This window comes from Leptodactylus fuscus, chromosome 5, assembly GCF_031893055.1.
Source record: "Leptodactylus fuscus isolate aLepFus1 chromosome 5, aLepFus1.hap2, whole genome shotgun sequence".
NCBI lineage: Eukaryota > Metazoa > Chordata > Amphibia > Anura > Leptodactylidae > Leptodactylus > Leptodactylus fuscus.
Window position 1 is genome coordinate 29,829,455 of NC_134269.1, and position 11,679 is coordinate 29,841,133.

General features: G+C 40.9%; 2 protein-coding genes across 2 annotated transcripts in view; one reads left to right on the forward strand and one right to left on the reverse strand.

Moving 5' to 3' along the window:
* The window catches only part of LOC142202555 (inositol polyphosphate-5-phosphatase A-like), a 38,722-nt gene extending 35,722 nt beyond the window's left edge, over positions 1 to 3,000 (forward strand). Inside the window, exons 8-16 of the mRNA XM_075272724.1 lie at positions 361 to 480; positions 664 to 742; positions 825 to 896; positions 1,447 to 1,521; positions 1,912 to 1,985; positions 2,069 to 2,180; positions 2,259 to 2,327; positions 2,408 to 2,464; positions 2,936 to 3,000. Of these exons, the coding sequence (XP_075128825.1) occupies positions 361 to 480; positions 664 to 742; positions 825 to 896; positions 1,447 to 1,521; positions 1,912 to 1,985; positions 2,069 to 2,180; positions 2,259 to 2,327; positions 2,408 to 2,461 (655 nt within the window). The 3' untranslated portion in view covers positions 2,462 to 2,464; positions 2,936 to 3,000. The remainder of the gene's footprint in view (positions 1 to 360; positions 481 to 663; positions 743 to 824; positions 897 to 1,446; positions 1,522 to 1,911; positions 1,986 to 2,068; positions 2,181 to 2,258; positions 2,328 to 2,407; positions 2,465 to 2,935) is intronic.
* A 3,832-nt stretch (positions 3,001 to 6,832) lies between these two features.
* On the reverse strand, positions 6,833 to 10,811 carry NKX6-3 (NK6 homeobox 3). The gene is made up of 3 exons (XM_075276119.1): positions 10,439 to 10,811; positions 9,109 to 9,278; positions 6,833 to 7,063 (listed from the first exon to the last, which is right to left on the reverse strand). The coding sequence occupies exons 1-3, from the start codon at positions 10,809 to 10,811 to the stop codon at positions 6,833 to 6,835; spliced, it is 774 nt and encodes a 257-aa protein (XP_075132220.1).
* Positions 10,812 to 11,679: the final 868 nt, after the last annotated feature.

The following is an 11,679-nucleotide window of genomic DNA, read 5'->3' on the forward strand; positions in this document are numbered from 1 at the left end:
TATCTATCTATTTATCTATCTCCTATCTATCTATCTATCTATCTATCTATCTATCTATCTATCATCTATCTATCTATCTATCTATCTATCTATCTCCTATCTATCTATCTATCTATCTATCTATCTATCTATCTATCTATTTATCTATCTCCTATCTATCTATCTATCTATCTATCTATCATCTATCTATCTATCTATCTATCTATCTCCTATCTATCTATCTATCTATCTATCTATCTATCTATCTATCTATCTATCTCATCTGTCTATCTATCATCCAAGCAACATAGCCCTATTCCCTCACATCTTGATACTTTTTTATTGGGGGCCTGTCAAACAAATGTGTCCTCTATATTTAAGGATGTTCGATCTTGTGAACCTTCACCTCTTCCATGATGCCTCAAACCTGGTGTCAAGTGACTGCTCCCCATCTGTATACAGCGCCAACCGTAGAAGAGGTCTATACCACGTTCTATCAAGGTACCGATCAATGCCCAATGTGGGACTCATTTATGTATATTGGCCTGAATTTACTGTAATGTTCCCCTCAAGTATAAAGAACGCCTTCATACTGAATATAAAGTAACATGATACTATTGGTTTCTCGTTTCCTATACCCTTATCATCTTTCGTGGCTATATGTCACTTTTTTATGTTCCACAGGTTAAAAGATGACAGTAACACGCCATTTTTCCTGTTTGGGGATTTTAACTTTCGATTGGACTTGAAAAGTCTCATCCAGGTTAGAGGATCGTTGATTGAAATGTCGGACATTTTAGGGCACTAGTTTATACCATGTACTGAGTATGATCCTATACCTACAGGCCCAAGGCTGGTCCTCAAGTGGCACCAAAGGCACAGATGGGCAGACTACTGTGTACGAACAGGATGGAGAGGTAGAATTGTCCTAAGGTTCTAATGCTCCAACTTCCCTCCTATGTCCTTCTGCATCCATCCATCTATCTATCTATCTATCATCTATCTATCTATCTATCTATCTATCTATCTATCTATCTATCTATCTATCTATCCATCCATCTATCTATCTATCTATCTATCTATCTATCATCTATCTATCTATCTATCTATCTTCTATCATCTATCTATCTATCTATCTATCTATCTCATATCTATCTATCTATCTATCTATCTATCTATCTATCTATCTATCTATCTCATATCTATCTATCTATCTATCTCCTATCTATCTATCTATCTATCTATCTATCTCATATCTATCTCCTATCTATCTATCTATCTATCTATCTATCTATCTCCTATCTATCTATCTATCTATCTATCTATCTATCTATCATCTATCTATCTTCTATCTATCTATCTATCTATCTATCTATCTATCTATCTATCTAATCATATCCTATCTATCTTCTATCCATCTCTCCTCATCTTTCATTTGGTATCACCTCTCTTTCTCTCTCGCTTTAGGTTCAGCTTATCATGAAATGTAAAAGGTTTGAACATCAAAATGCAAAGGTTTTTCTGGATGAAAATGTGCACATGGTGAGAAGTCTTCCATCTTGTCTCTATATTTTTGTTGCCCATTGCTGGGACCATGTCATCACTGTACAAACCCACCCATCAGTAAGATCTACGAGTTTATTTGTAGATCACTCTATAAGAAATAGAACCTAATGACACATGACTGACTTTAAAGTCATCTCCAGATGGTGTCCAGATCTGCTGGACCATTGGGTCCATTGTTGTGTCAGAGCCTGAGCCCCTGGTGGATCTTCTGTTACTCTGGTGGACCAGTCTAACCCTTTATGTTCAATATGCTGAAAAACCAGTCTGTCCATTTGACCAAATCTATACAAAATGGCTTCTATTGCTCATGGACCACAAATGGACGATCACATGAGGTTAGCTTCATCTGGTTTCTTTTGTTTGTAGCTGCTCAGATTTGACCATGAACCTGTCTCCTTCTTGGATGAACTGACTGAGGTCCAGATCTCCTTTCCACCCACGTAAGAAAAGTTTCTTCAGTATGGCTGACTATGATGTTGGACAGTTTTCTATACGTATTTTTGCTTTTTTTTAATATTCCCAGGTATCCATTCAGTGAAAACACCACCAAGCCTTCAGAGTTTATGGGTACACGATGCCCCGCGTGGTGTGACCGGGTCTTCATGTCTCACACAGCCAGAGCCTTATTGCAGAAGGTAAGTCCTGGTCACCATTGGACTTTATTCCTCCATCTTCCTATCATCTCTTCCTTTCGTTCTTCTCATCTTCCGCAGGGTTATCACCGAGAGGCTTGTGTACGATATGGGAGGATTGGGGGGGATGTCTGTATGGGGGATCACAAGGTAAGATAGAATAAATATTCTTACCTGCAAATTTACATTGCAAGACTCACTCCCTGACAGGTCTTTCTTTCTATGTCTAGCCCGTGTTCCTCTACTTTGAAATGGAGACCAAACATGACCATCCAAAAAACTGACCGGTAAGCCAATATTTCCTCATGGAATCATGTGCCTTATAGACGGCAGGAGTACCAGATTTGTTGGGATTGTCCTTATTTTGTAAGGACAATGGTGGCAAATTTGGTGGATGATTCAGTTGGGGAGATGGTGTCACAAGCGGATTTTTTTAGACATTGGCCTTTATCTTTTGGACTGGTCCAATGGGTATTACTCACCTCGCGCCTCACCCCTCTTTAAAAATCAGGGATCCTAAATGCTCTGAGCACTGAGGCCTTGAAGAAGAGAAGAGGTGAGGAGTTCTAGAGGTCTAGTTTGGGATCTGATTTATGGGGTCTGTGGCTGTTTATGGGGTTTAGTATGGGGCCTGAATTTTGGACCTACATGAAGCTCCTGGGCCACAAGGCAAAATCTGTGGTGTATGAGGCCTTAGTGAAATACAGTATATACCATTGTGTGTATTCCCTCGCCTTGTCATATCTTTCTCCCCACAGGTCGACCATGACTCCCTGACATCCTGGTGACAGAAGGGTCTTCTGGGAGGGGGATCTGTTTACTAGATATTTTTGTCTTTTCACTTATTTAATATTATTTTATTTAAAATACAAGTAACATAATCCTCTTGCTATTATTATGTGTGATTTATTCATGGTGATCTATGTATTTACGTATAGTTCCAGGCTTTACAGACATGGTCAGTCACCGTCCCATATTGGGCTCACAATATAAATTCCATATCAATATGTCATTGGAGTGCCCAGAGGAAAACACGGGAAGAACATACAAACTACATGCTGTGCTTGGTCAAAGTTGAAACCAGAGTGATAACCACTGAGGCTCCAGGTGCTGCCCCCTATCTTTCTGACCTGGTAGCACTGGCCTAACTAAACCCAGTAGTCAGGGGGGCACACAGGTCTCCCTCAACCCACATGATTTCTATATTGTGACCAGGTTATTGTCTCATACATGTAGTGTCCCTGCCTGATAACCTGTCCACAATAAGGACACCATGGCGGAGTTTCTGACAAGTCCCAGACTATAGAAAGTTCCTGCATTTATGGTCATATCTATTGGTCACCGATCAATACAACAGATGTCACCACTATGATGGTCGGAGAAAATGTTTAATATTCTGCAAAAATTTTAGCTACTTATATTTGCCAAAATGTTTCACTTTTAATTGTCCACAAATCTACATAACGTTTAAGTTTCCTTATCCTGAATTTAGTTTCCATTTGGTATTGTGCATATTCACTTGAATGAGACCAAGTCAATGGGGTCTGCCAGGCTCCGTGTGTATCTGCTGTCATAGTGGTCCACCTCTCTGTGGTTTGGGTCCTCTGACGGAACCGAATGATGTGTAACTGGTGCTAATATGAACCTAGCGAAATCTGGACTTCAGTTGAAAACCATTGGCTCTGGAAAAAATGCTGCATGTTCTAGAATATAATATAATTTAATGGAATAGAATAGAATAGAATATATATCCATCAGTATAGTTGCAGCAGATTTGCAGCCCATTCTTTGCTATTTCTTCTCCCCTTATCCATGGATCATTTGTTGGGCTCCGGCCAAGTTGCGGTGTTCCTCATATATTCCTTTATATGACTATATGGACCCCTCCAAAATCTAGAATTCCTTGTACACATCAGATCTATAGAAGGAGCTGTATGCACGCCCCAATAATATCACACTACACCAGACTGCACATAGGTTGCGGCAGCAGATAGGACTTTTGTCACATGTAGAGGAAGTAGAGAAGATTACATGACATTTATTTCATGGGTTATCTCATAATGACTCTGATTCTCGCTCCACTTCTGATATATGGACTTCTCAGGCAGTCAGTAAGCTCACGGCGCCATTGTATTACTGACAGCTATGTGTACATGTACTTAAGACCCCGAGTCAGCAAGTCATGGAAGGACCTCCCTGCTTGGATAGAGGTGAGTATATCCCTGCTTGGATAGTGGTGATTATATCCCTGCTTGGATAGAGGTGAGTATATCCCTGCTTGGATAGTGGTGATTATATCATGCAATGCACTCAGATATCATTTTGAGTGTCATCCAAGTCGCTGTAAGCTCAGCCCCACATTGGCGTGACACTTGGTCATGTGCATTGGACCCAAGGCTTACAGTATACCCGGTGTACATATTCATTTACACCATATTACATTGATGGGGGGGCTGTCTGGGAGCCTGCTGGGCATTGATCACACTGCGTCTGGCCCTGCGCCACTGTGCAGCGACCGCCGCGGAGAGCTGAGAATGCCCAGACTGGAAGATTAACCCTTACAATGTAAGAAAATGAATATAAATATCCTTTGGTGCAGGGTTTTGATCCATGAAGACCCCAGTACTGGCATCTGACACCATTCTGCCGAAATTCATCCCTGCCAGCTCTGCAATACCAAAACATTTTCTAGTATACTGTGATGCATAGTAACATATAACACACATCACATGTGCAGGGCCATTGTTATTCTGTAGGGGGTAGACTTGTAATATCCTGAATTAGGAGTAGATCGAAGGTAAGGTTGTCTGGTTTAGAAAACCCCTTTCAAGTTGAGTTACTAGGTGGAGGTCCCCTATTTAGGATCTTCATCTAGCAGCCATAGTATAGGGAGCCCTTACCATCACATTGGAGGACCTGGTATATCAGTGCATTACAAGGAACGCCCATTGATTTACATAAGATCTGTGTAATACTCCATGTCTCCTGTGGGGGAGCTGTAACGAAACTGAACAATCAATGCCGGGTTCTCCACTGATAGATCGAGTCTCGACTGTGAAACTAGGCCAGGAACCCATACTATAATCCTCAGAGTCCGTTGCCCCACAGTGTCCAGGCCGGTAACTCAGGACTCCGTCGTGTGAAGTTGGCCCAGAATTGATCTCATCATCAGGGATCCATCTGGACTAATCACACAAAACATTAAAATTCTGCAGTGACTTTCCCATCCAGCAGGAAGCTGAGGTATGGAGAGCTGTATGGAAGGTCTGGATTTTTCGGTCAATTCAGTGGAGGGTTGAAACTATAAACTGATGGCCGTATGTAGTCGGTGAAACAACCAGAGTCTATATGGTTCCTTCCATATAGTTGCATCTAAAGCAGCTGTGTTGTGAAAGGACCCATCAAACAGCTCAATGTATCTCAGCTTCCTTGATGGATATTGTAGGTAGAAGCCTTTGTAGGACTGGATATGGTAATTTCTCTGTAGTCACGAGAGTGTAAATGTACTTGTGTCATAGTGACTGCGGACCCACACCAGTGTAATGCACACCTTCCCTATCAAGGTCAACCTCATTTAGATAAATGACCTCTCTCCTGGTTCCTCCACTCCCTCGCACGCCCTCAGGAGGTACGCCCTCACCCCCCTCATTACTTACTTGGAACAGGATAACAAAACATGCCTACTTCTTCCAAAAACAGCACCACACCTGTTCACAGGTGGTCTGTGGTATTGCAGCCAAACCCCATTCACTTAAAAGTAGCTAAGCTGCAATACCAGAGACAACCCACAACAGGTGTGGCGCTGTTTCTGTAAGATTTAGTAATCGTGGGCGACCAATTTACACGCACAAAAACAAAGGAACTTGTGCACGTTTAATGATCATTTTGGATACACATGGCGATACAGGAGTTGGATTTGTCCCATACATCAGAGAACATATGACAACGTTGAATTTTTCTTTAACGGATTATTATATGTACAGTCCCCGAAGAGAAGGATGGATATTACCATACTGTGGAAGGGTCCGGTCTATAGGATTAGAAAGACATGGCGGCTTTCTTCCAGAAACAGCGCCACACCAGTCTATAGGGAGTTAATCGGACTGAGCTGCAATACCACACATGGCCTGTGGAGAGGTGTGGCGCTGTTTTTGGAAAAAAGTAGTCATGTTTTTCTAATCCTATACAAACCCTTTAAGCATTGAGGTTGACCTGGCCCCGATGGTAATAATTTTCCTCCAGAATTGGCTTCTTTCGATCTCCCCCGGGTTACGAGTCTTTAGAAAGCTATGAGATATACTTTATATAAGCCGATAAATACAAGTTCCATAGGCTGCATTCATGGATAGTCTATCATGAGGAGTCTTCGACCGCAATGCAGCAAGTCCAGGTTGCAGAGATATCGGGGCCCGCAGTTTGGAAGCTGCAGCGAATGTTGGAAATCTGATGAGGATTGTTGGCACACCAGTCATCGGGGTGAAGCTGATCAGTTTATTTTCCATGGCATTGTCCACATTTTTGACATTGAAGAACAGCGATTGAGGTCCAGTTTTCCAGAACATGCGTGTCGCAGTGTGTTTTCTAGCACATGGTTGATACAGATATCTTTTGGGTTGTAAAGTTTGTTTTGCCCCCCGAATGCTTTATCCACTCCGTCACAGGTTATGAGGGGCCAGGCTGAGGACAGAGAAGGCTGCCCGGTGTTTCCTCAGTAGCAGGCGGATCTTCTCATCATCAGAGTCAGGATCTAATGGTTTGGTATATTCATCATCTTCATTCTCAGAGGGTGTTAAGTCCCCAGGGGCCCGAGAACTAAGGGAAGGTGGCCCTGAGGGGTCAACCGAGCTCTTCTTACGCCACTTAGTGCGGCGGTTCTGAAACCAGACCTAGGGAACAGTACAAATATGTTATTGTTCTTCACCTATCTATCTATCTATCTATCTATCTATCTGTCTGTCTGTCTGTCTGTCTGTCTGTCTGTCTGTCTGTCTGTCTATCATCTATCTATCTGTCTATCATCTATCTATCTATCTCATATCTATCTATCTATCTATCTATCTCATGTCTATCTATCTATCTATCTATCTATCTATCTATCTATCTGACAATGGGAAATAAACACTGTAGAAGATGGCTCTAAAAAGATAAGCTGTGATTGCATGCATGTAATAGGCGAATATTAGACTTAATCTATTATCTATCTATCTATCTATCTATCTATCTATCTATCTGTCTGTCTGTCTGTCTGTCTGTCTGTCTGTCTGTCTATCATCTATCTATCTGTCTATCATCTATCTATCTATCTATCTATCTATCTATCTATCTATCTCATATCTATCTATCTATCTATCTCATGTCTATCTATCTATCTATCTATCTATCTATCTATCTATCTATCTATCTATCTATCTATCTATCTATTTATCTATCATCTATCTATTATCTATCTCCTATCTATCTATCTATCTATCTATCTATCTATCTATCTATCTATCTATCTATCTATCTCCTGTCTATCTATCTATCTATCTATCTATCTATCTATCTATCTGACAATGGGAAATAAACACTGTAGAAGATGGCTCTAAAAAGATAAGCCGCGATTGCATGCATGTAATAGGCAAATATTAGACTTAATCTATTATCTATCTATCTATCTATCTATCTATCTATCTATCTATCTATCTATCTATCTATCTATCTATCTATCTATCTATCCATCCATCCATCCATCCATCCATCCATCCATCCATCCATCCATCTATCTATCTATCTATCTATCTATCTATCTATCTATCTATCTATCTATCTGACAATGGGAAATAAACACTGTAGAAGATGGCTCTAAAAAGATAAGCCGTGATTGCATGCATGTAATAGGCGAATATTAGACTTAATCTATTATCTATCTATCTATCTATCTATCTATCTATCTATCTATCTATCTATCTATCTATCTATCTATCTATCTATCTATCCATCCATCCATCCATCCATCCATCCATCCATCCATCCATCCATCCATCTATCTATCTATCTATCTATCTATCTATCTATCTATCTATGTCCTATCTATCTATCTATCTATCTATCTATCTATCTATCTATCTATCTATCTATCTATCTATCTATCCTTTTATCTTTTATATCTAGCTATAAATTATTTGTCTACCTATTTATTATTTATATTTCTATATATCTGTGACTGTAATATCTATAATCTATGTAATATCTATCTACTGCACATTTGGCTAATAAAGTATGCCACTTTTTTCTACTATAACCTTTTGCAGTGCTGCCTTTTTTTCAGATGTTTTTGTTATCTGGCGATCTATACCCTGGATCTAGCTATCTACAGTCCATCTTTCTATCTTTGAATCAAATATCTATCATCTCTTTAATACCTATCTATCTATCTATCTATCTATCTCCTATCTATCTATCTATCTATCTATCTATCTCCTATCTATCTATCTATCTATCTATCTCCTATCTATCTATCTATCTATCTATCTATCTATCTATCTAACTCCTATCTCTCTCTCTCTCTCTCTCTCTATATATATATATATATATATCCCTGTTTTTCACCCCTCCCTGCTCTTCTTCTCTCTGTATCTCTCTGTCCGCCTTTCTTTTTCTCTCGCTATCTCTCTTTAGCTTTATCTATTTCTTTCTCCTTATCTCTCCATCTGTCTTTCTCTCTCTTTAGCTATCGCTCTCTATGGAACATTCTAATATTTTTGCACTCACCACTAGAGGGCTCTGCTAATTTTCGTGAACATTACAAGCAAAAATATGTATAATGGTAATGGTAACAATATTTATAATGTTGCAGATAATACGTCACTGGCCGTATCTTCTATATGTGTATATGTAATGAGCATGCATCATGGTGGTAATAAGTAGTATATATGATAGAAGAACTCACCTTGACTTGGGACTCGCTCATGCCAAGGCTAAAGGCCAGTCTTGCCCTTTCTGGCCCAGCAAGATACTTTGTTTGCTCAAAGGTCTTCTCCAAGGCAAAGATCTGGTGGCCTGTGAAGGTTGGTCGGGTGTGTTTTTTCCTTGTGGATACATCCGTGCTGCCTGCAGGACCTGAAGACGAGTAAAAAGACACTTAAATTGATGTCTGTAAATTCTAGAACATGTCGGGGACAAGCACCGTACAGTATGCAGGACACTCAAGTCTACCTATGGAGTGAAGTCACCAAGATACTGGTGGCTATCCTAGTGTCATGGGTCTATGTTAATTTTTAATGTTTTACTCTCTACATTTTGATTAATTATGGAAATTTCTAATCTGAAATGGGTAAGAATCTCACAAAACAATGTCAGACATGAACGTAAGAGTTCCATACAAGGTGATCCTTTATCACACGAGGACAGTAGTCCATACCCTGGTGCCGCTTCTTATCTGAAGCTAGATTTCATCCAAACACATATGGTAAGCGTACTGTATCCAATGTCAGCCTGGGATTGTCAACATTTCACCGGAAACCTGCACTAATCTTACTGTGTTCTTTGGTCTCGGATTAAATTATATGACAAATATAGGACGATAAACATTAAGAGCATATAGAACGAAGGCTGAACCTTCTCACATGATCCCCGGTGACAAATATAATGTATAATGGACATTTAGACCCTTTACATGATTTGCAGATTCCATTAAAACAATTGGACCTACCAATATTTTTGGACATTATAAAGTGTGGCTAGCTCTTATTATGTTTCCTATTATATTTTGGTTCTTCCTGGATGTCTACGTGTTTCTGTGCTTTGTACCTCCTCTAAAAATCGAAGTGTTCTCCTAATATCACAATATCGGGGGTCCAGAAAATTGGGGAGGATGGGGATTTATTTGGAAGGGACCTCATGTAGAAATTTTAATCATTGGTTACATAGTAGATGAGGTTGAATGAAGACTCCATCAAGTCCAACCTATAACCCTATCCTACAATCTAGAGGAAGGCAAGGAACATGAGTCGTCCCAACTCCACTCTGGCAATCGGTATAAAACCCTGGATAAACTGTCCTTACCTTGTCTTTGGTGGTCCATCAGAATTAAAGAGTTAAAATTTATTTTGCTACCTATTTCGAGGACCTTGCCCAAAAACCCTTTGAGTGAATCTTAACTAGCCGTCGGACCTCAATTGTTCAATTGGTGGTGCTAGGTATTAATACAGCATTCAACTAACTTTATTTATATATGGTACTCCCCTTGTGTTGTCCCCGTAGATTTCACGAGTACTCACCATTGCTCAATGTCCTGTTGCTCGTTCTCCATTCCTGCCCAATGTCAGTCCATCCGCCTTGGTTCTGACTGCTATAGGGGTTTCCAGTTTTGGCCATGACACTCCCTTGCTCCCCAAAACAAGCACTGGTAGCTGAAGCTCTTCCATATCCCGGCACTGTGGGGTAGGTTGGCAACATCCCACCATGAGGAGCTGGTAGTGGTCGGCTGAGAATGTCTGAGATGCCGTGTGGGGTCCCGGAAGGGATGTGGCATCCAAGTACCGTGCTACTCAGCTTGTGAAAAGTTGTGTGGGCAGAAAACTGGCAACCAGAGGGGGCTTTGATTTCGGAATAAGGAGGCAACATGAAGGCTCCAGGATGGTGGGTCTCCATGATGCTAAATTATTTTAACTCAGTTGTTCTCCTAATATGGTACCAGCGAAACTTCTGGGGGAATTTTCACCATGGGTTAAACCCATGAAAAGGTGGTGGAACTTTGTCCTAAATTCTGATGGCTGTCCGTTGAGTGGGAGTCAGATGGCTAAACCTCTCAGAAAGTCTAATTTCCAGATGTCTAATCTACTGTCTCATATTCTCTTTCTGGCTTCTTATCTCTGTCGAGGTTACTACTCTATTGTAAAGTCTTCTCCGCGGCTCTTAGTTGCACTCTTCGTCTTCTTCTTGCTCTCTCTTCTACACTCTCCCTCTCTGTAATCCCCCTGGTTCTCTGTCTCACCTTGTTCTCTCTCCCTGCCCGGCTGTGTGTTCCTCACTATCTCTCACTCCGTCACTGTCTCTTTCAAACTCTCATTTCTCACTTTCTCGCTCCTTCTGTGCGCTCTCTCTTTTTCTTCCCCCCTCTGTCTTATTCTCTCCCCCTATTGCCTTCCACTCCATCTCATTCCTTCTGCAATCATCATTTCTTTTCTTCACTTTCCTTTCTTTCGATTTCTCCACCTAGATTCCCCCAAGCTCGCCCTTCGTCTCGGCAAAAAATGGCTGTCTCATATCTTATTGTAGAACTTCCCCTGTAATACAGCGGCTCCTTCGACTTCACCCTCGATAGCGCCACTCTTATGGTCGTCTTCTTCCCCTTGTCTATGTCTTATTCCCTGATCTCCAGTCCCAACAACTTTCTGTCTTATAGTCCTGGTAAGGATAGTGTTCAGGTGCGTTGTATTTCACATTGGCTCACCTCCCCCCCTTAGTCATTCCACGTAGTTATTGGCCGACGTGATGGGTGATGGCCAACGATTGGCCG